Source organism: Emydura macquarii, unplaced genomic scaffold, assembly GCF_026122565.2.
Source record: "Emydura macquarii macquarii isolate MOO-44397 ecotype Brisbane River unplaced genomic scaffold, CSIRO-AGI_Emac_v2 contig_3451, whole genome shotgun sequence".
NCBI lineage: Eukaryota > Metazoa > Chordata > Testudines > Chelidae > Emydura > Emydura macquarii.
The window spans coordinates 2645405-2672869 of NW_027133588.1; the positions used below are offsets into that span (position 1 = coordinate 2645405).

Genomic DNA, 27465 nt, shown 5'->3' on the forward strand with positions numbered 1-27465 from the left:
AATGTCTGCCTGCATCAATTCTGTCTGATTACCTCCTTTAATAGCAAGTCTAATATTTAAAACCACTCCAACTTTAGGTTTCATTTCAAAATCGTTACAATTTTTTGACTGGCCACATTGCAGGTATTTTAAGACAGCTGACGTATAGTACAGACCCTAGTCGTGGCCCATTGCTCTCCATGATTGCGTGGTTATCAAATTCAGACCTGATCACAGAAAGCATCAGCAACCTATAAGGAGCCCTTTATTGTTACTATTTATACTATGATAGCACTTAGAAGCCCCAATCAGGAACAAGTAGAACAAAGATAATCTCTGCCTCCCAGAGAAGTTGTCACAGTCACTCCTGCTCTGCCTTTCCGCAGCCAGCCCTGGGAAACAGCCCATCACTGCATCTCTTTGGTTTCTATGTTAATATGAAGCTGTAAGAATGTATTCAAGGCACTCCTATACATGCTGTTTACCAGGTCTAGGAGTGGGTGGACAGACTTGTGGGTTTCTGTGGGCTAACTCTAGTTCATTACCGTGCTACAGTCCGGTTGACTAAAATGCTGGAACAGTCCCTGTAGATTTCTCTGGCTTTAAAATCCTTACTCCACGCCCACAGTGCATCCTCACTTAAAAGATTTACCTGTTGATGGTGATTATTTGTGCTTTAATGTGACTTTGATTCAGTTTTAAAATCTGACATTTTGGCAACCAACCAGCTCATTCTGTCCCTAGGAAGTAATTTTCCCCCAAGCAAATTCTTGAAGGTTTATGTTGTGTCAGTAAATGCTGAAGGAGGCTCTTATGATCTATTGGGTAGATGGATTTTGGAAGTATTTCTACATACTAGTCACCTGATAGACTAGGAATATTGGTAAGAAATTGATCTATGGTGTACAAAATAGACAGCTTTGCTTATGAGAGCTTTAATAAGTGTAAGCGCAACGTGAGGAAGGGAAAAGGGACAAGAACAGACCAATTGCAATGATCTCAGTGATACAGAGGCTGCAGGAGGGCTAGGTTAGTCTGAAAACCCTGCGGAAGGGGCATCTGAAAGCGGTAAGGAAAAGATTATGCTGGCTGGGAGATGGGATGAGAGGAGATTAAATCAGGTAACATATGGGCCAATTACATGTAAGCCTACCAAGTGATTAGCAGCTCAATGATGAGCTCACAACAAGCCAGTCTGGGTAATGCAGCTCCAGAGAAAGCCTTTACTTAGTTTATTTCTAAATATGACCAATCATATTAAGGGTATGACACAATCCATCAAAAAGGCAAAGGCCAAGACACCAAAGACCAGGGTCATGATCTGTCCTCATCTCTTTGCCTTTGGATTCCACAGAAGGCTGGAGCAGTAGAGGACTTGGGGAGCAGGAGGAGTTGGTGGTGTGGTGGAAGGGCTAGTTTTCTTCTCTAGCCCCATGTATGTCACAATCTTTTAAATTCTTTAAAGCAGCATTTTGTGTTTATGATTTGTCACAGTCACTGTCTGATGATAAAATAGGTGGGGAATCCTTACCTATTTCTCCCATGACGCCCATGCATTGGGGGGACTGCATGAACTTCTGTCTCATGTCATATAGCGAAGACCAATGCTCTGTCAATGCTGTCTTTAACCTGAGCACAGCATACATGTACCACCATTTCCATATCCAACGCTACTGTCAAAGATGCCTAAGCTACTTACACAGATAAAGAAAGAGATCATTAGTTGGTAGAGAATATGACTGTTACCACAAAAGTATCTCAAAGCCTAGTCAGGAGGTGATACAGAATTACTGAGGGACTTTTCTCATTTTCCATTTTTGTAAGCAATTTTTTTAATGCAGAGAAATTTGGTTTTGTTTTTTCCATACTTGTCAGAACTTTGAGGCACTGATGGATTGTGTTCAATGCAATGTCGATGGAACAGTCAAAGGCTTACAGAGCCCTTTGTAGAAGAAAAACCCTGCAGTCTCTCTGGGAAAACTCCAGTGTGGAGAGAAAGGTCTAGGGAAAAAGGCATGGACAATTTGTTAGCCCCAAGTGATCATCTTAGAAGACAATGATATGCGCTCCTCTTGGTGAGCCCTGGCTGACCATGTGTGCTATTTTAGAGAATAAGCTATTTTTAAGGTCTTAAAACAGATGCATCTTTTCATCAAAGCTTTTCAAGGTAAGATCCTGGCACAAATCCTTGTTGACCATTCCTTTCTGCTGTCCACCAGCCATCCTCGTTTTCTGCGATAACTGCTACGATGTCTCCTGCACTGATATCCAGTTCGTCGGTGTTCTAAAAGGAGAGACCCAACACAGGGAGTGGAAATCTGGTTAGCCTCAGTACTCAGACCCTTCTGCATGTTGTGTGAGGTTTTTTCCTAGCTCCAGTGATCCTAAATCATATCCTTACAAATGTCGCTGTGATAATGAATCTGAAATATCAGACTTACACTCAATGAGTGGCTCCGTTTTTACTGAGCTGGTCATACTGGGAATGTCAACTTTCTTCCCATTTCCTCAAGATCTCCAGAATGGCGTAGAAATGTACCCATTCTGCATTCACTGCCTGCACAGATTAGATCTCATATCAGAGAAATATCCTCTGCTAGAAGGGACGAAGGCCAGGTGAACACTATAAACTTAACATTGGTATAACTGTCACTCGAGTGTGAAAAATCCACACCCTTGAGTGACACAGTTATAACAACCGAACCCTCAGCATTATGTTGATGTCCAGCTTCTTCGACATAGCTAACGCCTCTCACAGAGGTTGATTAACTACGCTGACAAGAGAAGCTCTCCCAACAGTATAATAGCATCTTCACAAAAGTATGCTTTTGAAATGTAGACATAAATGCAACTCCTTTCTGAACCAACCAGTCATGCTCCTTTGTTAGAGCAATAAAAGATTACATGCTCAAGGCAGATAAAAATGCCTTCACTAATCTCAGTCTGGGATAGATTTCCCATCAGGACAATTGATCTCGGGTCACCTGCGTGGTAGCACAGGTCCCTGCTGCTGAGCAATAGTGGTCAGCAGTGTTACAATGATTATTTATGAAACATGCTATTTCCCCACAGGAGACAGCCAGACAGAATGACTACAAGTCAGTCAATCGGCCCATTAAGTGATGCTGTCCTGTTTTCTGTGGCATGGGGCATCAATTCACTATCCAAAGAGCAATGAAATAAAAACAGTGACAGCACCGGCCTCCAAAATTTGCATTCAACAGATTAGATAAATCTAATTTGAATATGAGTGCTCAAGTGTGTGGAAGTCTACTCCCAGGTTAGGAATCTTCCATCTTCTAGAAAGGAATTGAATAATTCCCTCAAGGCAAAAAAGTGCCATGAATCCAGAGGTACATTACAGTGAGCCTGAACAGGCCCTAAAGCAAATCTCTCTCCAAACAATGAAAGAGAGAATAGAAAAAATGTGTATTTAAAAAGCAGCTGAACACCTTGTACTGCATAGGAAATTCTCTTCAGCTGTGCTGACATCATCCAAATTTGTTTGGCTTCAGTTAGAATGTGACTAATGCTGACCTCTTACAGAGTCTCCTACGTGACGTTTTCAATGTGGTTCTCACAACACAGGAACAAGGGGACAGTCAATGGAACTGAAAGGTGGCAAATTCAAAACCAATAAAAGGAAATATTTTTTCACACAACACACAATTCGACTGTGGAACAGTTTGCCAGAGGATCAGGGCTGTATTATCCATTAGGCACAGTGCCTAGGGCCTACGAAACTTTCAGGGCCTACGAAAAAATGTTTTATATATAATTTTTTATTTTTATTTAAAAAGCTATTTATTAATAGCTTAAAATCAAATTTGTTATTTCGGTCGGGGGGCCTACGAAGGCAAGTGTAGCTAGGCCCTACGAAGGTCTTAAAATGGCCCTGCAGAGGATGTCGTTGAAGCCAAAAATAAGCAGAGATTGGCCATTTATATGGATACCAAAAGTATCCACAGTTCATGCTAAGGAAAAGAGTATTGGAAGGGAGGTAAAACCTCTGGTTTACACCCTGAAACAAATCTCTTACTATTAGGGATTAGGATGAGATCATGAGGACAGATTATCCCACATCTGTTTACCCTGGGGCTCCATGCACTGTATTTTGGAATATCAGGCCATTGTCAGAGACAGGACCATGGACTAGCTGGACCTGGCCAGTAGGATTACTCCTATACTTCTGTGTTTCCTGTGTAGGAACATTAAGGGCAGTCATAAGGCTAAAGGCTCTTGGGCTGCCTTGGAATTCTAATCTATAAAGTGGTGATGATATGTACCTCCTTTGTAAAGCTATCTGAAATCTACAGATGAAAAGGTGGGTGATGTTAGCAAACTATGGCTTAAGCACATCAGCTTGTCTGCTGCTGTGACTTTACTAAAGATACCAAGCGTAATTAAGTCTGAAGCCAGGAACATTACAGTACCCTAGCTGAGGGTGCAGGTTGCTCACCAGTGTCTTCAGATTCAGTGAGCAAGTCAACCCTAGCTCCTTCCTATTTGCCCAAGCGGCCTGTGATGGGACTGGAAATTGACAGGAGCAATCCAAAGAGCACAGTGTATTTACATGGGAAATATGTGAGGTAGGGCTGTGCAGTATGATTCCACAGGAACCTCAATGTGTGTGTGTGTTAGCTTTTTCATTAATAATTTTTTCCTCCTCATGGATCTGTCTAATGGAGCTGAAATAATACAAATTCATAGTATTTCCATTATGTAGGAACTGGAATAGCAAGAAAAAGTCAGATCTTGTGGTGTAGTTGTTTCAGCCCCATTTTAAAAAATGCGGGAGAAGGGGAGGGACCTCAGAGGGGTAATTTAGTGAAAAATGGATACCAATATTTTTATTACAAATCCCCACAAAACCATAAATAAAACTGAGGTAGAAGTCAGGCTGGGAGTCTGTATCTGGCAATAGTTACGAACAGGAAATGACTTATTCTAAAATCCTTTTGTGCAATGGGGATTATGTTGGAAATCTGCCTCTGCTATGGAATAGAAATAACACGTTAATCTGGTGTTGGGGTCGGATTCTCCATGGGAGGATAGGGTCAAATGGAGAACAGCTTTTAGATAGTCTGTCAAATATTCTCACTCCTGTTTCCAGGCTGAATAAAAACCAGGGAAGATTTTATAACATGAGCTGCAATCATATCCCCTTGGGCTGTGGTATTGTAAAATTTCACAAAGTGAAGCAGGGTCAGAATGAGTCATTACTTGGATGGGAGACCGCAAAGGAAAACCCAGGTGCTGTACAAAGTGGTGGCGCCATTCCCTTCTGAGCTGCTGTCGACTCAGTGTCCCAGTATGGTGTCTGAGGGTGCTGTGCTATGTGGGGTGCTGTTTTCAGATGAACTGTAAAACAGGATCCTGACCATTTTGTCAGTGAAGATCTTGTTGTTCTCTTTAGCAAAAACAGTAAGAGGGTATTAGTCCTGTTATACTTCACAGATTCCAGTTGGAGTACATGCATTCTTCTACCCTAAACTCCCTCTGAATTTGTAACTGGATACAGTACTCTTCATCATTTCCTGCCCTAAATTGCTATCCAGATGTTCAAGATTCCAATCCTACATCAAGATCTGCTAGTGTGTACCTCTGTAGAGAACTATTTGATTCATGCTGGTAGGAGTTTGCACTGACAAATCCTGATTTCTGGATCAGGGCCTTAAATAACTTCTCTTTTATTGGGACTATTTTTATACATCTTCCTGTAAAGCCAGGTGGTTTAGTTACCATCAGTCAAAATGTCCAAGGCTTCAGTGTTGTATGAGTCTCTCCTATCCCTAAAGAGACAATGGTTGGGATGGTTTGGCGGTGTTATTTATGAAACACATTATTGTACAACAAATTGAAATAAACTATTGTATACTGTGTTATTTTGGGGGCAGTATGGTCTAGTGCAGTGTTTCTCAATCTTTTTGACACCAGGGATCGGCTTTCTATTCTGTGTCAGGGAGATCTCAAGCTTCCTATACAGTGTCAGGGAGATCTCAGGGACCGGTGCCGGTCCATGGACTGGTCGTTGAGAAACACCAGTGTAGTGGCAAGTGCAGGGACCTGGGAGTCACAACTCCTGGCTTCCACAGACTCTTTAGGTGACCTTGGCTAAGTAACTCTCTGTTCCATCTGTTTCCCCATCTATAAAAAGAGGATACCTATCCACGCCCAGGGGTGCTGAGAATTAATTGGCTCTTTGGGTCAAAGATACTATTTTAAGCCTAGTGCATTATGATGCATTCATTTTTTAATCCTTTGATTACCTGGGCTGTATAGTCATAGAGAACTCTGTAGTCCTGTGGTGATGTGGTCGCTGCTTGTTCACCCACATTAATGGATGCATAGACTCCATCCACTTTCTCGTCTAGAAAAACAAGGAAACAAAGAGTTCAGCTGCTTATAAATGCAAGGAATCATTTGCAAGAGTTCACAAACACAAGGGCGTCTATTCTTTCTGTGCACTGGGATGTGTGTGCCTAGAGAAGCTGCTATGAACCCTAGGTAAAGCTATGCACAACAGCTGCCACTGAGATGGCAAGACAACAAGGCTTCTAGAGGAGTCAGAAACTAGCTTTCACTTCATATATGTTACGACTGCAGGGTAAATGTTTTCCCTGCTAAAATATATCCCAAATGATATAAGGGAAAATTATAATAAAACTAGTTTGTGGTTGGAGCTGTGGTGTTTCTGAAGGGAAGAATAAAATCCTCATCTATATATAATGCGTTCCAAGAAAAGTTCAGTGAGCCTTAGTACTAGTAGTAGTAATAATTTAGATGGTGCCATGATGGCTATGTGTTACAGGCTTCACCTTTCTGAAACATGTTGATTATTTAATCCAAGTTAACTGTGGAGAGGAAAACATTCATTCAGTGTTATTACAAGAACAGATATAAATGCCTCGGTGAAATAGTGATAATTAGGCCTTGTCCACAGTTTGCGGTATAGTTAACCTAGAAAGCCCTCCCAGTGTGGAGGTAATTATGTTGCTATAATTGTGTCCACACTAATGCTTATGCTAGCGTAGCTATGTTGGTAAAAAATCACACCCTTATCTGCCACAGCTATACCAGAATAATTTTTAAGTGTAGACCCAATTATTCAAGAAGAGCTTGATCTTACAACACTGTAGCCAATGAGCATTTTGCCATCCGTCCAAAACTCCCACCAAGGCACTTTTTCAAAAGCATTTAGCATTGGCCTAATTCTGTTCTCATGGAAGTCAGTCACATTGCTTCATAATAACTAATGGACATTAAGGCAAAAGAAAGATCTGGTGTTTTAAGCACAGGCAAATGTCACACTATTGTTCAGATAAAAATCTCACAGGACAAACATTATGACTTTAGGAGTCTGTATTTAGCCAGAATTTGGAATGTAATTTAGGCCTGGCTGGTTAAAAGAAACTTGTTCCTGACATGCTTTACAGCATTCCTCCACAATGCTATACCTGCCGGGTCTGTCCTCCTGCTGAGGCATGAGAGAATTTCCCATGTAAATCTCCTGTGCATCCATGGGATAATAGAGCCCTTGCAGAGGGCTGAAAAGAAAGGATCCTTGTAAACCTTCCCACAGTAAATCCTGATCCCATGCCGAGGAGTAATGTGTGGGCTTTTTGATTAGTATGAGGAAAAAAATTTGGCTTGGATTCTTCAAATGACTGAAAGAACAATGTAGCAGGAAGTGAAGAAAACCACTATATGCACGAACCTGCGAAGGCTTTGTCTTCATTAGGAACGAAGTTTTGTTCTTCACTTGAATTAACTAACTTGAGGTAAAATCATAGTGAAGACTAGGCAATCTGTAATTTTCACACAAGTTAGTAAGTCAAGATAAACCCTAGGCTTCCCCAGAGTTATCTCAGCCTGCTAACTCGTGTGAAAACAACAAATTGCCTTGTCATAACCAGGATTTTACCTCATGTTAATTATCACAGGTTAACTAAGGTGGGCTAAGAACTCATGTTCTTCCTAAGACACACCCCAAGACACACTCCAAGAGTCTCAGGCACACCTGGACAAACTGGAAGAAGACTGTAGGTACCAAAACCCTATTGGATTACCATGTGTAAATTCTAAATTTAGGGGCATGCTCCTGCTCCCATAGAAGTCCGTGCCAAAACTCCCACTGATTGCAGTGGGTGAAGATCTGGCCTGAGTTCACTAAATGAGACACATTCTGTCAATGGATATGAGCATGGGGTTCCCACAGGAGCCCCCACAACCCATCTGTATCCAGTATTTGGTCCCTAGAATGTAAAGAGAAGTATCTCATTTTACAAGTCAACCTTTCTGCTCTGCTCCTTCAACAAAGTCACAATCCACCCTTTGTGACATCAGAATTTGCTACCATGAAAGCAATTCTGACAATAATTATCTTATAGTGGCCCTGATAAATAGCATGATCTAACTTGGCAGAAAAGAGAACTTAATATAATGTAGATGCACAAACAGCTGAGAGCAGAATGGGAGGCATTAAATGTGACAGAAGCTGTTTGTATGCTACTGTATAGACATTTGGGACCCAATTCTGGGAGGCACCAAATACCTTTAGCTCCCTTCAAGTTGTGTTCACAGGGACACCACTGAATTCTATAGAAATGGAAGGCACTTGGGCTTCTTTAAAATTCTGAGCCCAAGTCTCATTGAAAGTCAGTGGGACTTAGACATCTAAATGCCTATTTCACTATTGAAAATGAGTCTCAGGTCTCTAAATCAGTTAGGCGTTGCAACTCTGAGCAGAGCAACGTCTACATACCTTTAAAAACCCAGGCCTTGTGGATCTAGCCTGCATCAGTGGTGCTGAAAATTCCCTCTGTTCAGGGAGTCAAACAGAAGGGATTTAGGAGAGACTGTATTCCATTTCTGGGCGGTGGCCGAGTGGACAGGCAGACTTGGTGAAGGAAACTGGTTCAAACAGCGTTTGGGTTTTTTTTTCCATTGGAGGAGAAGCAGAATTTAAATCTCCTTGGCTTATTTTAAATCAAGCCAATAAAAATGTCTCAAATCATTATTTCCTGTGCTGTCAAAATATTGTGCTTTAGTGCCCTCTAATGAGAGTGTCAAGGGATTTGGTAAAGCTACATAACATTTGAAGCAGAACGGATTCATGTGTTCAGAGGGACACTAGTATGGGTCAGTGGAAGACTTGGAAAGGATTCCCCATGCTCTACGTAAGTAGTTTATGCCACATAGAAAAAACTCTGATTCTAGACATTGAGGTCTCAGTCATAATTTAAACTTCACACGTCCAGAGGAGGGCTTGAGTACAGTTTGGGGGTAGTTGCTTGCTGCATATTTGTACTATACTGGTGTTTAGAATATACTCTTATGCTAGCTCATAGGATAGCTAATATATGAATGTCATATTACATAGTTCATTCTCCATGCAGAAAACATGTAAATGATTAAGTAATAGGACCAGATACATCTTTTTATTCACATCTGGGAAAAACATACCAATAGGAGGGGCTGTGGGAATGATGTTTTCACCGGAGTTTCTGCTATTTCCGTGTAACAATCCAGAGAATCTGTGGAACCAAAAGAAGCCAGTGATGGAATGTACAGCATATGTTGTACATTTCTCAAACTTCCTGAGACCTAGTCCATTGCTGTAATCTTCCTCCTATTTGTCACCAACATTTTTGGCTATGTTTTCTCTTTGGAAACTTGTTTTTTTTGGGGGGTTTTTTGCACTACAGCAATAGACCCCCTTATTTTCATTTAAAACAAAACCTGGTAAACTAGCAAATCTTTAGAAGCTTGCCAATAACTAAATTGTACACAAAATACATTTTTATATTACAAATATTTTATTATAGTTTTATCTGATGGACTGTTCAAGATCCAAAGACCCATGCAACAAAGCTTAAACTATCCCATTCTGATAAATTTAAAGGGGTCTGAATGCTTTTTTGTTTTTTATTATTATGCTCATGATAATGCACTGGAACATAGAAAATGCTGACTTCTGGTACACTGTAGAATATAACAACAGTAGAACCTCCGAGTTATGAATACCTGGAGGTTGTTCGTAACTCTGAAATGTTCATAACTCTGAACAAAACTTTATTTGTTCTTTCAAAGGTACAACTGAACATTGACTTAATACGGCTTTGAAACTTTACTATGCTGAAGAAAAATGCTGCTTTTAACCATCTTAATTTAAATTAAACAAGCACAGAAAGAGTTTCCTTCCTTTGTCAAATATTATTTTAAACTTTCCCTTAATTTTTTTAGTAGTTTACGCTTAACACAGCACTGTGCTGTATTGCTTTTCCTTCTTGGTCTCTGTGGTTGCCTGACTGCGTACTTCCGATTTCAAATGAGATGTGTGGTTGATTGGTCAGTTTGTAGCTCTGGTCTTTGTAACTCTGAGGTTTAACTATATGCTCGTCTAAAAACTGTCAGTTTTAAAATATAGCAAACTATTTATATTTTTCTCCCTGGATGTTCCCTCAACCAGCATAAACTGCATTGATATGAGCACTTTTCTATCAATATAGTTGGGTACACAATAGGACTTTCATCAGTATAAATAGTCCTGTAAAAATCCCATGCCTAATCAACAAGGTTATACCACGAAAACTTTTAAGAGCAGACTAGGCATAAAGCTGTTTGCTACTCTGTGGCATGATAGTGTACTATAGTTTAGCACGGAAGGTATTCCTAAAAAAGACGACTGTCTGTCCCCCTCTCACCACATAAGTCATCTTTGTCACTATATGCTATGATCCTCTCACAAATTAGAAATAAGTGTGCCCCAATTACTTGCTGGCCAGTCAGTTTCTTTTAAAGTTGTCCCTTTCCCAACTTCCCACTAGCAACAATGTGAATAGCTAAACTTGCTCCACTTTAAATTCTGCTAAATTATTTATTGGTATATGTGTATGAGGTGCATGCGTATCATAATTTAAAAAGCAATTACTTTCAGGATCCTGATTTTTTTCTCCCTGCCTTGTGTGCATGTAACCATACAATGCCTTCTACACAGAATAACATTTCCACAAGGAACCAAAATTTGATACTCACCTTTTCATCATCCCACAAGACTGGGTTGGGCTGTCGCTACATCTAGGAGATTCCCTGGCATAATAATTCTCGTATCCTATTGGAACTACAATGGGATAATGTTAAAAACAAAGGTGTAAACAGGCAGAATGTATCCATTTTTTTTCTCCTCTACCAGCAATGCAATTGATTTGTTTCCATAGCATGGTGGTTCTAGAGCAGAAGTGGCCATTGGAATTCTATAGTGTAACCACTCTCCTCTTTAATACATAGCTGCAGCCCTTGGAGACCCGTGAGCTCATATACACTAGGAAAACTACTGACAACAGATGTTAGTAATGGGTACTGCTGAGCTGATGCTTAATACAGTTCTGCTGCAAGCTGCACATTCATACTATATTCAGCACCATTTCAATAGCTATGGTCAAATTCTAATCAAGGCAGCTGCCTCAATAACAGGACCTGTGCCATCTTTGTCATTCCATCTGGCTTTAAGGAGCACAAAAGATGATCATCCTGCAGCTTTCAGCTGCTGACTGGGGATGATGATTCAGTCAACTCTTCTGGTTCTAGAAATGTATTGGCAGAGAGATTCAGGAATTCCGGCCACATCTGGGGCATTTTTTAGCTTTATCACCAGATGTTTTAAAGCAGGTATTTCCTGGTCTCCATTTGTACATAAATATTAGCCTACTTCTCTCATCCCCAAAGAGAGAGTTTTGCTATTTACCCTTACATATTTATTCATTTCCTCTCTCTATACAAGACACTTCTCACTGTCCTCCATGGGGCTCAAACTGAGGTCTAGCTTTAAAAAAAAAAATTAAAACATGGCCTGTTTTGTTTTGTTTTTTAACCCCAGACCTCCTGAGCACTCGCAGCTCCTACTGGAGTGAGTTGGAGTGGGGGCTACTCAGGGCCAGAGTAATTAGTGTTCCTTGAGTGTATTGAAAGGTGACTCTCTGTCACCCACTGTACCTCATAAGACTCCACACCCACAACTCATGTTAGAATTAGTTTGAAGAAAGAAGCTTTCTTTTTAAGAGAGAGGTCTTCATCTCTGTGGTTAGATGATCTGTTTCTCTTATGTAACATAACATATGTGGTTGCCTCTGTCTCTTGCACTTTAAAATACTACAGCTTGCAGGCCACAAATTTGTCACAGGTTATGATGAGAACTAATGAGCTGCAGTTAAGGGTGAATAGTAGCATTCATACTGAGAAACTGATGACATTAAAAGGAAAAGAAACATGCCCTTTTATGCCTCTCTCTCTTCTTTATGTTTAAAGGAGATCTGAATTCTTTTCCCGTTTTTTATTTTAGAAATGTAGGCCTCATCTACACTTTTTTCATAGAAAACTTTTAACAGCTGGAGAACTGGAAAGCTTATTCACTGGAGATACTAACACAAGTCAAAAGTAATTGAGAGCTTGTTTTACTCAGGGCTTGTCTAAACACAAAAGTTGGAACAGTTTAACCTATGCAGGTATAGATAAAGCAGTACAACACTTGGTATTGAGTTTGTACAGTGCCTAGCGCAATGGAATCCTGGTTCATGACTAGAGCATTTAGGTGCTATGATAAAATAACAATAGTAATAGTGTGGACACAGTTATAGCAGTGTAAATATACCACTATAGCTTGTTCCTATATCTCATTGTCCCCACATGGGAAGAGGAATAGGCTATACTGATAGGACTGCATCCACTTTAGGAATTGTACCAGTATAACTATATGGTGGGGGCGGGGGGGGTCACACTCCTAATGACATAGTTATACTGGTGCAAAAACTGTATGTAGACCAAGTCTTAGGCTATTTAATGCCTTTTAATGTGTTAAAAGCGATTTCACCCCAATACCTGGGAGAAAAAATATTTTTGTTTGTGATTCAACATCCCACCCATCTGAGAAACCTCTATTTGACACCCTCTTCCCTGATGAGTCCTGCAGTGAAATCAAGGAACACCAGACTTGATATTCCTGTTGTTTGTAAGACCTGGTCTACACAGTTTTTCTGGCAATATAGATCTGTTTTGGAGTGGGTGGGGGTTGTGATTTTTTTTTTAAACCAATACAGTTATACAAGTACTTCCCACAGTGTGACTGCAGTTATATTGGTGTAAAGGTGCCTTATACTAGTATAGCTTATTCCTCTTCCTGTTCAGAAATACGCTGTACTGGTATAAGCAGTTTTATTATTTATTATTTGTGTCACCAACAAGGCTGCACCCAGTTAGAGGAGATTCTACCACTTCCGCTACAGATGGTGATGCAATGTTTATGTATCAACAGGCCCTAACATTAAAAGGTATCTATTCAGGAAAGCCCATTCAGTTTTTCTATTTACCTTCTAAAGACGGGGAGAAATGGGCACAAATCCACTTTTTCCTGCGCTACAAGTCACCTTGAACCTGGCACTATATCAGTGTAAGGGTTTCCATCATGCTAGTAAGCTGCTTTTTTAGTGGTGCAGCAGTAAGAGAAGTGCTGTGATGCAGGAGTTAATATAGCTGGTAGGTATTTTAATTGAATACCAAAGGAAACAGCTGTGTGTTTGTGTTTTGGGTGTGTGAAACATGAGGTGGCCTAGAACCGTTTCTGCTGATGATTCCTAGCGCTCCTATCAGGAAGGCTGCTCTCCTAGCTGGAGGCTTTAACAGTAAGTCAGAGTTCAGGATTATTCCATTTTACAACTGCTGTCCGTTCACTCTGTTCCACTCTGCAAGTCATCACCAAAGTCCTGATCCGTTGAAATCAGTAGAAAGACTCCCTTTGACTTCAGTGGTTTGTGGATCACCCCCTCCCCCTGCTCTCCCCGAGCTGTAGGACTCTCGCTATATCTGCCTGTCTTCAGCTGAGGAATCTTCCCAATGTTCTTGATGGTAAGATCTAGTGATGTACCTGTTCAAAGCCTTGTACAAACATCAACTATTTAAGCTGCCTACTTTCCCTGTGAGGTCAATAAGAATTGTATCTATTTTACAGAGGGGAGAAAATGAGGAACAGAAGTTTGACTTTCCAAGACCACAGAGAGGCAGAGTTTCTGTCATGTGGACTATACTTCTAACTGGTAACAAGGCCAAAAAAACCTGTGAGGTTTATTACGTGGTGGATTTGTTCCTGTCATTTTGTTCTTAATGAAGTAGCCCATGTCCGATTCTATGTTACAGTTCTCCAGGCTCAGCCGAACCTCTTCATACATCTACAAAACAGAAAACAAGGATTTAAGTTCTAGCTTTTAGTGACAAGCTCTTAAAACAGAATCCTCGGCTACTATTTCTCTCTACCTTAAAGGGACATTGTCCACTTTAATCATGTTGTGTATATAAACGCATTTCTCTAACTATGTTGTGGACAACACCTCGGAAACTTTAAAAGCTGATAAACCCAGGTACTAAAGGGTTCTTTTAATCCACTGGAAAAAAGGAATCACAAGAACCAATGGCAGGAAGTTAAAGCCAGACAAACTAAAACTAGAAAGAAGATATGAGTTTTTAACAGAGAGGATGATTAACCCTTCGAACAAATCACCAACAGAAGTGGTGGAATTTCCATCTCCTGAAATCTTCAAATCAAGATTTTTGCCTTTCTGGAAGGAAGCTTGAGCCCAGTAATGTGTGTTGACTAAATGCAGAGGTCAGACTAGATGATCTCATGGTCCCTCCTGGCCTTTAAATCTATTAATCAGTTTCAGCTATTGTTATTTCCAAAGGCATCCCTGGAGACCAGGCCCAGATCCTGTACAGAGAACCAGGTCCCCCACTATAGTCAGTAGAGCTCTGCATCTGTGCAGATCTCTGTAGGATTACACCCACTTGGGTGGGATGGAAAAGATTATTGATCTCCCCTCCTTCCCCCTCTTCCCTGGCATGCACACACATGCTCCCTTAAGAAACTGTCTACTGGGGGGAAAAAAATTTCCAGGTGACATGCCAGAAATTTCTCACCCAAAGAACTCATGGGAGCAGGGGAAGGGGGAAGTCAGTAGTTTGATAGTTCACACACATGTAAAGATTTGCACTATTAAAATGGAAGTAGTCAATTTTTCCCTGTATAAAAGGAATAATAATAAGAAATCCTTATTTAAAGCTGACCTGGAGGTTGGAGATTCTACCCCACAGCTTGGGGAGAGGGCACCAAGTTTGCTATAGAAAGGCAAACCTGGTTTGTGGTTTCTTTCCCTGGCCAATTGTAGTAGAATGTCCAGAATTTTACAACAGGACAACAACCATTGGTGGGGGCATTCAATGAGTGTGCAGAGGGGTGAGCCAGTATGGTGGCTTTAGAGGACACATTTTTCTTCATACATAAGGATTTGGGTTCCTTGGGGAAAAGCCTGTACCTCATCATCCTTCACACACTGCATGGACAGCTGGTTACAATGAACCCAAAGGGAGTTCCGAAGGATGGTGATACGATCACATTCCTGGAGCTGAAAGGCCTAAATCCAAAAGAAGAGATGTCAAGCATCATGGCAATTTATTATTATTTATTATGTGCATTGCCGTAGCACCTAGGAGCCCCAGTCATGGATCAGGATCCTACTGTGCAATGTTCATATACCTGCAAATCTTTCTGAAACATGCTACACCCAGGATGCACTATCAACTATTGACGATAATCTTAAAAATAAATCCACTTTTACATTTAGTTACTCAACCCGCAAACAGGAGATTGGGGGGGGGGGGTTACTTGACTTCTCTAACAATACCCAGCAATCCCCTCTGCCCACATAGCTCAAATTCCTGAGTGGCCTTGGGGGAGGGGGGGGCCTATGGTTTGGGTGGTGTCATGTGCCTGTGCTTTGATTTGGAGACCACTGTTATTTCATTAAGGAGTTTAATTGTTTCTGCTATCTTAAATGAAGGGCAGTGGTTTCACTCACCAGCTTCAAGGAGGTTTGACCCAACCTATAACTGTTTTCCGGACAAAAAATAACGGGTGTGGGGAGAGTAAAAGGGCATGGCACTGTGATTTGACTAGCAAATGATCCCAAGGATTTAGAACCCAGAATCCTGTTGTAACGAGTCTTTTGCGTTTATAACACAGCTAGTCCTTTAAGTTCTTGCTGATGCCTAATGGAAAGCTGTGGGAAAATATTCCAAGTAGAAATTGTTGGATTCGTGCATTGTTTCCTTGTTTATTCCTAACAGTATTTGCAGTACAGAACAGAACAGAGATTTTATTTCTTCAGAGTTCACTTGCTCCTTTTTCCTCTGCTTGAAGTCATAATGCTACTGCTGAACTATTTTGGGGGTGGGGGAGGGTGGCTTTGAGCGTAAATTCAGAAGGGGAAATGCACAGGTTAATTTCTTTTTAAATCTATGTTTACAGCACAATCAGAAATAAAATTGATCTCCAAGCGGAACTATTCTTCTTAACAGAATGTGCTTATCTGTTTTTCATAAGGTGTGGAAAACTCAGTAACTCTTCTAGCCATCTGCTTCCCTCTTCTTTTGTTACTATTTGTTTCCAAAGCACCACAAAGGTGCATAATGTTTTACAAAATATTCCCTGCCCTCTAAAGATCTCGTAATGTCAGAGAGAAAGCATGGCAAAGCAATTGTAGGAAAGTGTGGCGAGATCAGCTGGTGAAGAGAAAAGGGTAGGAAGCTTTCTGGGAGAAGTAGCTTTTAAGGAGAGATTGAAAGAGATGAGAGAGGGTATTTCATTTGGGGCAGCAATTCAGCAAAGCACTTAAGCATATGGCTAAAGTTAAGCACTAGAGGAGCTGCTGAATTGGTTACTACTAAGAGCTGCTCACAGGAAGCCATTTGCAGTGCATATCTATGCTATTGCTCATAAGTGTCAGTTCATTAAAAGAGACGCTATTATTCTTATATGCCATGAGATGGTGAACTTACTATGCTACCTACATAGGGACATGTCCAGATATTGGTTTTTATATACAACTTTGCTAGTTTAGAAATTTATGTAGTCCTTGATTTAGCCATAAGTACATGTAGAAGAAGGGGCCTAATAATTCCACTCACTAAAGAGTGATAAATCTGTACTAATTGCAGCAGGCAGGCTATGGGTTCTGAACAGCACTTCCAGTCTGGGGTGTGTATATCGTGATGGAAGAGTGACAGGGGGAGGGGGAAGGAGATGATTTTTAAAAAGGAAAATCTGAGTCTTAGGGGAAATTGCCGATTTTTTGATACCATTTCTGTGGAATGGTTGCCATGCCAGCTATGGGACAATTCCAGAAAGTGAAAGCTGTGGGAAGGAAAGGATGATGTAAAAATACCTGGCAAGCACACAGAAGCAGACCACAAACAGATTCTCTGTGGGCTGAGAAGGGCTGGAGACCCCTGGACTTAGATTGGTATTCAGGCACTTTTAAAATGTCTGCTTCTAACTAGTCACTTGGGAAATAGGTTTAATTTGGCTTAGATTTAAACATAGCAGCCCTAAAACTAGCAGGATCTTGTACTCCATCCTGAGTGGGATACCTTGCCAATTTCAACCAGCTGAGCAGCTCTGTAACTATGCCAATTTTAAGCAGCTGAGAATCTGGTCCCCTATATTTAATGGGCGAGCAAGAAGAGCATGAGCAAGTCAGAAGGCAAACAGCTATACTTTAAATCCACTGTAATTTCAGCTGTACTCTTGCAGCAGTCCTCTCTAGCTAATCACATGCCATCAAAAGTACGTATCCAATCCCTCCATAGTAGCATTGCATCTGGGACTGAGACAGGTGAGTGGAGTAAAATAAAAAAAATGCACAAACAAATGGTTACAAAGGTCAAAATATTTACCTCGCAGGTGCTGATGTGTTCCTTCTCCCACTCCATTCTGGCCTTATCGAGCTGTTCTATATAATGCTTGTACACCTTTTCTGTAAATAGAGATGTGAAACGGATGCTTCCCTACTGAGACAAAATAATGCAGCGCCCCACATCTCTTTCTGTAAGGTATAGAGTGGCTTTACTTTGACAAAACACAGCCCTAAGCTACATCGTTCAGAATATAGTACAGTTGAACCTGGTTAAGCAGAAGGATGGCGGGGTTACCTCATGATATTTTTACTAGAGAGAATGAACTCTCTGACTTGTCCACAGGTACACCACAAACATCTCTACTGGACAATGGGATGTTGATAGCAGCCAGGGGCTCTTATTCTTAAATGATACTGTGGAATTGCACTGTCCAAAGTGAACAAGGTGCCCAGGAAGGACACAGAAGGACCCACCCAACTGGCAGAGGGAATTCCTTGGTGGCTGGGGATGTGTGTGGAATGCTCCGTTTCACAGTAACAGAGCATGTGTGAGCTTCCTGTGTTTCTGATAACAAGGAAGTTGGGAAGCCTCCCCAAGCCGGGAGTCATACAAATGCATGAAAGTTCTGCTTGATTTAGCATGCTAAAAATAGTGATCTGGCCAAGGCACAACAGACGGACGCTCAGACTAGTTACCCAAGTACAATCCCACCCAACCTTTTGGGTACGTACTTGGGCAGCCAGGCTGCTATGTTTAGCTGGGCTAGCACGCATCCATCTCCTGAACTGGGAATTACACCTCCCAGCTGCAGTGTAGATGAACCCTGAGTTTGAGCCCATAGCCGGAGAACAGTCATACTAGCTTGTCAATGTGTACATGTGCACACATACATCTTCCTTGTCCTGGGTTAGGGTAGTTGAAGATTATTATTATATTAAAGAATATTATTAAATATTGGGATTAATATTAATATTGAATATTAAAAAATAAAGAACAAACACAAAAGAAACCCCATCATTAAAGTGTTTTAAATAAATGGTAGAATACATAAAGGGCATCCCCTAAATACACGGAGCACTGGATTTATCATCCTTTAGTGGAATGTAAATTTGGGCGTCTAAAGTAGTTGATAGTGCCCTTTAACAGCACCTTCATTTGTTTAGGAGTCGTTAAGAATCCGCACTTTACATGTGAGGCTTTTTCCTTTTGATAGCACGCCATTAAAATCTGCATGTTATATCAGCTGGGTGCTAGACTATGTAGAATGGTACCTGCTTCATTTGCTGCATCTTTGCATTGCTTGGCTTTGTTCTGACTCTGAAATATAAAAAGAAAACATTGAAATTAAGCCCTTTCCATATTCATATTTTTTTCAGTCACAACCCCCTGGTAAAACATGTCGGTCCCCGCAAAGAATTGCTACCTAGTTTAGTGTTATGAGCTGTCCCATTGACTTTGCATTATTAAAAGTAGAGGCCAGATCCACAGCTGCTGTAAATAGTCATTGCTCCATTGACTTCAATAGAGCTATGACAATTTACACAAGGGGAAGACCTGGTCCTAAGTACTGAACTGACAAAGACCCCACTATTTTATTTTGTTTTAAAAAATAGAGTTCGTAGAATGTGGCCCCATGTTTGTTCCCCCGATAGATAACTTTTATACAACGTTCACTATACGGCTGTTTAACGGAAGTTTATAAGTAGAAGTAGATGGCAATTGCAATTCCTCATCTCCTCGGGTACCATTCAGAGTTAAGTAACCAGACCTTTTAAAGGAATACTGTCAAACTTTTAAAATATTTTGTGAACACTAATGTTTCCTGGCTGTTTCCAATAACACATTCGTAGATTCCAAGGCCAGAAGGGACTCTGTGATCATCTAGTCTGACTTCCTGTATATCAGAGGCCAAGAACTTCCCCCCCAAAAATTCCTAGAGCAGATCTTTTAGAAACACATTTAAAAATTGTCAGTGATGGAGAATCCACCAGGACCCTTGGGAAATTTAAAAGCAAAATAGAAACTCTTCTTTTGCAGCTTTTAAAAATTGTATATCTGGGCAGGCTGTTGACATCCTGGCACTTCCTGGTTTGCCTGGTGATGACAATATGTTAATGCACTGAGTTTGAAGTCTGTATAATGTGTTCTCTCATTTAGTCCTTCAAGGCAGTGTTCAGATTAGGGATTCCTATAGCATACTCCTCACTGGCGTTGGGTGGCAAACATGTAGTGTGTTCAGAGCACTGCATCTTCCTTAGTCACTCTCTGTCCTAAACTGTTTGCTGGTGCTCCGCAGAATTTAAACAGCTGATGTGTTCCACCCAAGAGAGGAAAGTAATCACCCTAGGGCTGTCCTAGGTGAAATCCTGGCCCCATTCAAGTCAATGACTTTTGTCATTGACTTAAAGGGAGCCAGGATTTCACCCACTATAAGTATGATCTAATTTGTTACTTGTGGAAGATTTTGGAATACTTAGGATATAAAATCCATATTTCTGATGCCATTTTTAGATTGCTCCTTCCTGTCCTCCGCCCCCCAATAAAAATGATTTTGGATCCTCTCTGCTTACACTGCATTTGAATTTATGGGGCAAAAGAGACTTAATTTATTTTTTCTCCATTTGCTTCATTGTAAAATGTTCTCATGAAAGTTTAGTGGCTTGTCAGCTAAACACATATGATGATGCAATTAGGGATTGAAAAACAAGGCATTTCAATTATTTACTTTTTAAATTTGTAAATTCTGATGAAACTAAATTACTTTCCAGGAGAAAGTTTGATAAAGAAGAGGTATTTAATGTAAGGTACTGTACCTACTTTAGTTAACATGGGATCCAAAGGCAGAAACAGCTGACTAATATATTTTAGACTTTTTCTTTCACTTTTATGGAAAATTTGAGGTTTAAAAAAAAAAAAAAAAAAGTTTCTCCTTAGGATTCAGGAAGCAATTGAATTTGCATTCTAATGATAGACCGTACCAATTGCCTCAATAAATCTCTCAGCCTCCAATGCTTTTTAAAACACAGGCAACTGTGAACTTGTTCCAATTCTATTGATAGACTGTGCCTTTTGAACAATCTGTGGAGGAAAATTTCCTAGTAAATTTTACTATGTGAATTAGAACAGAAAAGCCTCTGAAATGTGCAAGCTCCTATGCAAAACTGGTTGTTCCATCACATTCTTCACATTCTGTGACTATGAAAACTACAGAGCTGTCTGCTACCATTGCTTAAATAGCACTGTGGTCTCAATACCTTTTCTGTTTGCTTTTGGTTGCCTGAAGAAGTTATCCTCTCGAGGGTCAGCTCAGCCTCATCCGCATCCTTGCACTTCTGCTGATAGGTCTTCTTTGACTGTATTAAAATAAATTCAAAAGAATATTTTCTTTTTGTGATCGATAACCTCTCCATGTTGACATGGTCTCTTCTGCAGATAAGGGGAACAAATCTACATTCAGGCATTATGATGGAACAATTTACGTTTTAAAAACTTTTTAAAAATTAATTTTAATTTTAACATTGAAAAGGAAACCATTTAAATTTACCCCGCAAAGAGATGGATCTAAAATAGAGAAGGAAAACCAGCCTGGGTGCTGACATGTCAAAGGAGCAGCACACGTAGCAGGCCACTCCAGCATCCCTGCATATGGTACTGCCATGGGTTTAGTTTTTGAAGAATCAGTGTTTTCCAACAGAGAGATTCTATCAGAAAATTTCCAACCAGCTCTGCTACACACAAGACAGACAAAGAGTGGGAGGGGAAATGACTTGCCCAAAGCACACAGCAGGTGAATGACAGAACCAGAACTCCTGAGTCCCAGTACCCTATTCAGCAGACCACACTGCCTCCCTAGGCATCCCACAGGATTGACTATGACCAGCTTACCCCATCTTTAAACATGACTCGCCCTGTCCACACTAGGTGCAAAGTCCTTTTTAAAATGATTGGCGATCACTTGCACTTAAGTAGCATCTAGGTGGCCTAGTTGCAATCCAGGGCTCCGTTGTGCTAGCCACTGTACAAACAAGCAAAACAAAAAGGCAGCCCTTCCCTTTCAGGAGCCTACAATTTAAGCAACAAAAAGCAGGTGGGTATAGCAAATGTGGGGAAGCGCAATGAAACACTATTTGTCCATGTGGTAGCCAGGGACTTCAGAACACCAGCTGCCTATCTGACATCAAGTTTATTGTGGCATCATGGAAAAGGAGAATTTTAAGAAGACATTTGAAGGAGAATAAGGAGTTACTATTATAGATTTGATAGGAAGCATTTCCCATGGATAGGGGCAGCATAAGAGAAAGCACAAAGGTGCACGTTTTTGAAAACTGAACAATTGGGTGATGGATGCTGGTATTGTTATCAGAGTGGAGGTTAAAATATGACCATTTTCCTCATTATAGACATGGCACTACTTAATCAGCAGAGCAGCTCTCTGTGTTTTTCTAGTCAGATGCTAACCTCCGTGACAAAAACAAGTTTTTTCACTGCTTTTCACTCTTGTTAGCCCTCCATAGTTAACAGCTTCAGCAAGAGGAGCTGGATTCTATTGTTGTTTATGCATCATCATAAGTTCAAAGGCGGAATGAAATTCTGCCATCATTTATACCATTGGAGTTGCACAGATGATCCTGATGTCGCATTTACCCTGTAGACTCTTCACTGATGGTGATGATGCATGAGCTAGTAGGAACTCACTTGACTTTCAAATCCCCAAGCAGAGTAGGCCAGGCTGAACGGCAGAAAAAAAATCTTAGCCTGTAAACTGTTGAAACCAAAAATGGAGCTGGCACTAACTCAAAGTTAACCCTCAAGGTGTGTAAGAGACCTTGAACTGGGTGTGGCAGGAAAACAAATTTCCATGTCTTAACCTCATGGGTTGGAATCACACACTCTCTCTTCACTTTATTTCACTAGATTCTTGACATCCCTTTAAGATACTGTCTGTGATGAAAATGTCTCCCTCCCACCCTAATTGTCCATAGTTTGCAACTGGATGAATGTATTATTAAACCTCATAACTTACCTCCATTGTTTTCTTATAAAGGGACACCTTGCTCTTTTGTACACGATCCATTGCAATCTCGTACTGTAAGAAACACACAGGACTAAGTATTTCTCCTTGCACAATTTCTAAGAAACACATTCCTGTGTGGAAAATGCCTTCACATTGCTTTGTAACTGACACAGTTCTAAATGACACAGAATGCAACAATGCAAAGCCAGGAAAAATGAATCCAAGATAATTTTGCTTCAGTGGTTTCCACTAATAGCCAAGAGGACGTGCCTTCATTTTCTCTCCTTTCCTCAAGAAGCTTAAATAGCATAATACCCCATCACACTGTACATTAGCTTTGTCAGCAGAGTTGTGCGTAATAGCACAAACACCGGGAGAGGATCTTGTGCTGCTGCTGTGTTTGTGCAGGCAAACCAGTGCCTCACCTTGCTGAGTAAGGACTTCTATCCATTCCAAATGTGAGCCGTTCCTCTGTGATTAATAACGTACCACTTTACCTCTGTCAGATGATTATGTTCTTGCCTAATTTTCATGTGCATCCACTGGTTAGTGTGAAAGGCATTGTCCCAGCCTCTTCTTCAGTCTCACATGGTTTGAAATACCCAGCCCCAATCTCAAAAACAAGAGCCTTCCGTATTCAGCAGCCAAACGTGACTCATCCCATGACAGTCTTTTTCACAGAGCTTGATCTGAACACAGCTGGCTTTGTTTCAGATTATGAAATTTCTATAGATGTAATGCTTCTCTCCCATTCTCCTTGGCTGATTACTGCTGTGTGTTAATCCCCCCCCCCCCCCCCCCTTTTTTTTTTAAAACTTTTGCTAAGCAGTTGTTTCTATAATATCCTGCCAGAGCACTAAAATATACTGAAATTGAAATGGTAACAAAAAGTTGGAGCTCTGTGTTGAACTTGATGCCTAGATAATCTCATTTGTGATGTCAGGGAAATTCAGGGAATCAAGAGTTCTTCACTGGGGAAGGTTGAGGGAGGGGTTTCATCCTGCAGTCTTTAGACCTTATTCAAGAAATACTCTCCCTCATGCCACCAGAGGTGGTGCCTGAGTACAGGCCAAATGGTGAATCTGAGTGCTGCTGCAGATCCAGCAAAAAACACACACATTGAGTGTTTTGGGAGATCACTGGAAATGCCGGCATTTTTTGTTGTAGTGCTACTTTCTCAGCAGCCATGTGCATGACTGAAATAAAAACCTGCAGTAGATATTTAGAATCCAGAAGAATTCTCTGCCTTCTCCCCAACTCCCATTAAAGCTTAGTCTTAAAGCCTTCAAATGCAGAATTTGAAATGCAGTATTTTAAAAGCTCCTGTTTCCATACAGCTCTCCAAGTAGTAAAATGGAGTGAAGGTGGAGATAAATACTGATTAAAACATGAAATAGACATGGAATTGTCTCTAAATTGAATGTGCTTCATGAAGCAGCTGTGGAGCTTGAAAATCAGAAGCAGCACTGAAAACAGAAACAGGATAATTTTTACCCACTCTGAAATTCTGGAGTGCTTCATTGACCTGTGTTCCCGTCTGTCCTATGCTATACAGATGACAAGGTTGATGCACTTGGAACTACCTGGATTTGTTCTATTTTGTTTTAAAGGGGAATGGAATGTGGAATTTTTGCATGGCTTCCACAAACCATCATTGTTTTCAGTGGCAAATAGCCAAGCCCTTTATTTATTCCCAAATAGAACCAGAGAGAATCATAGACAATTAGGGTCAGAAGGGACCTCAGGAGATCCTCTAGTCCAACCCTTGAGGGGAGGGCATAAAAATTAACACTGTCACTCTATTAGCAGATGCCTTGTTCAAAGAATGCTGAATTTGGAAGGATCGAAGGGGACAATAGCTGGCTTGAACATAGACATTTTTTTTTTATTCAATACCTCTGGCGAATACTAGATTGATATAATTTATAACAGGGATTTCTAATGTGCTTATTACCTAGGTTTCAAGTTCAACACAATGCACAAACTTTTGTTACTGCTTCAGTTTCAGTGTATTGTTATTCTCTTGCAGGATATCATTGAAGCAACCTGCTTAGCAAGCATTTTAAAAAGGGATTAAATACTTACAGGAATAAGAATAGCATCTGCAGTTACATTAGCTAGGGAGTGAAAGTGACAAAGCCTCTCAGTTTTCATAGTTCAGAGCATTATCTAATCACCAGCTGGGATCAGAGAGAGAGATTTCCCCACAGGACTGGAGATAGCTAGGAGCTTTAAGGGAGGTGAGGTTTATCATCCTCTGAAAGCATCCATAGCCCACTGCAGGAGACAACATATCAGAATAAATGGGCTACTGGTCTGATGTGGTCTGACCATTCTTATATTTCCTCACCTTTTTTCGTTGCTCCTTCTGTCTTTCTCTGAATTCCTCTATTCCTTTCAGTTCATCCTTCAGCATCACTGCTAGCTGGATATGAGAGTTTCCAACATTTTCAATTTCTAAGACAGATGTGAATTTATAGACAGTCAATGAAAAGGCCCCTAATAATACAAAGTCAGGTTTTTCAGCAGGTCTTAGCTGGTAGATGGCATGAACGCATTACTTACATGCACAGAGCAGTCTCAGAAACTTAGGGAGGACTTTTTTTGTTCAGATCATCATATTAACTCATCAATTCAATGAGTATAGGTCTCATCCCAATCCCCAGTCATGTGACCAGAACTGCTGCTGTTTGTGACACATGCCAAGATCATGCATGGTAGGAGCATGTAAATAGAAATAGTTTTAGCTGGCCCCCTTTCACTTCTTCAGATTCCTCCAACCTTTCCCCCTTTCTTTTTAAGGGCTCTCTCCTTCCCTCATTAAGGTTTGGGTTGTGAGGGGAAGGATTTCCCCCAATGCAGAGACCTGAGGACCTAAACTGGAAACAGTTTTAAGGCTCTTTGGTTTCTTAGGAATTCAGGAAGAAGGAGCAAAGGATCTTGGATGGGAGCTTGGCTGTTCCTCTGCTAGTGGATTATTAGTGGGTACATTCCATGCTATTCAGGAAAGGGCTTTTGGATTAAATATGGAGCTGTCTGGGAGGACTGTCCCCTGTGAATAGCCATCTCTCCATGCTGTGGATTAGAATAGTAAAGAGTGTAAATAATGGGCAGTAAAACACTTGGAATGGAAAATCTGTTCTTCTTCATTGATGGCTTGGCTCCAGGACAAATCCACCCCTCAATTAAAGGACTCCAACAGGGAAGGGAGGATATAAACTTACGTTGCTTTAGGACCTCAAACGCTGCCTTCAATGTGCTGAGAAAATAAACACACACTTATTAGGAAACTCAACCAATGACAGACTGCAAATCTAAAAAAAATTCCACTACCAAGCCTTTATTCTCAAAGAAACACATAAATAAACAAGTAAAACCTTTAATAGCCCAATCAAAAGAAACTGACCATGCAAATAGGAGAGATTACATTTATATGTTATTAAGAAATGCAATAAAATGGTTCATGAAGCAGGGAATTAAGATGTTGGCTTCTGAACTCCAGGTGCACTGTACCCTTCAACCCCTCAGTGTTAGCTGTTACACATGTTAATAGAAACTTGTCTGTACAACTATCGGTGTCTTGTTAGACCATGAATACAGGGAAAAACAAATGACCAATATAACTGATTTTTGGAATAGTAGCCCAAAAGGGGAGATCTCTAAGGACGGAGAGAGGTAAGACCTCTATAGTCAGAGCTCAGTGCTGTACTAGTATATCAGGTTTTTCCTCCTTAGTAATTCTCACAGCTGGAGCAATGCATTGGCTGTATAACATTACCTCCCTCTTGCACTTCTGCAGCACCCCCTTGTGGTACCATCTCCAAATTCTTTAAAGAAACTAAATTAAAACATGGTATTCAGAGCATCATATACACCTCTCTAGGAGTCTGAAACCATGGACAATGCAGTGGCTTTTCACAGCCTCCCAGTGCAGTATAAATAAGCTCTGCCACCAGGCTGCAAAATACAGAGTGAGACTAGCAAGACAAAACATTACACTGGTCAATATAAGCACAGTCAGATGGAACTGGGTCAAAGTAAGAGGCAGGGTCTTATAATGGCTTTTCACAGGAGGCTGGTAAAGGACAGTAGTATATTGTCTGTTGTTGTCCTGGGTTGAGTAAATAATGATCAATCGGGCAAATGAATAGGGAACACACTGCAAATGTTTTAATGAATCAGTAGAAAGAACAGCAAAGAGGTAGAAGAGTAATTCAGAGAGAGATGGCGTGGGCATCGCTGTTCCGTTGCACACAGGTGTAAAGAGAACGCGCACCAGTGGTTTTAGTATAGGGTGTATTGTATTTTGTAGCGGCACCAAATTTAGAAGGTAATCTGTCCAGCACATGGACTATGTGACCTCCCAAAGGTCTGTACAGGGGTTGATAAAGAGAGACCCTGATCTGACCAATGAGAGGGGAAGGGGTTCTCAGCAAAGCCCAGGAGTGGTGCTTCTAAAGTACTCAATGGCTGAAGGCATGAGATTTCGCCAACCAGGGAGTGGGGAGGGATGTGTGGCCCTACCAACACATGGGTGAGATCCCTGAGGAAATCATATACAGCTAGGGCCACCCTGGGAGGCCAGAGGGACACACACTGGAACCCACGTGCTCTGTGGTACTTTGGGCAAGGTGCAGGCTCCCGATGGCAGCCTGGCTTCCAAAGGAACAGGCCTGCAGGCACCTCACTCAAAACCCACACTCCAGGTCTTTGTACCCTGCGTAGTGCAGCCT

General features: G+C 41.0%; 1 protein-coding gene across 3 annotated transcripts in view; it reads right to left on the reverse strand.

Moving 5' to 3' along the window:
• Positions 1 to 27465, reverse strand: part of PSTPIP1 (proline-serine-threonine phosphatase interacting protein 1) — an 89905-nt gene continuing 62440 nt past the window's right edge. For 2 of the 3 annotated variants that reach the window (XM_067534676.1, XM_067534675.1), the window contains exons 4-15: positions 25957 to 25991; positions 25083 to 25189; positions 22742 to 22804; positions 20973 to 21071; positions 18990 to 19035; positions 17758 to 17837; positions 15339 to 15437; positions 14102 to 14198; positions 11017 to 11101; positions 9445 to 9515; positions 6249 to 6349; positions 1 to 2263 (exon numbers count right to left, since the gene is read on the reverse strand). In XM_067534676.1, coding sequence (XP_067390777.1) covers positions 2132 to 2263; positions 6249 to 6349; positions 9445 to 9515; positions 11017 to 11101; positions 14102 to 14198; positions 15339 to 15437; positions 17758 to 17837; positions 18990 to 19035; positions 20973 to 21071; positions 22742 to 22804; positions 25083 to 25189; positions 25957 to 25991 — 1015 coding nt within the window. In that variant the 3' untranslated portion in view covers positions 1 to 2131. Of the gene's footprint in view, positions 2264 to 5413; positions 5772 to 6248; positions 6350 to 9444; positions 9516 to 11016; positions 11102 to 14101; positions 14199 to 15338; positions 15438 to 17757; positions 17838 to 18989; positions 19036 to 20972; positions 21072 to 22741; positions 22805 to 25082; positions 25190 to 25956; positions 25992 to 27465 lie in introns of those variants that run through there. The other variant, XM_067534677.1, reaches the window with a different exon arrangement.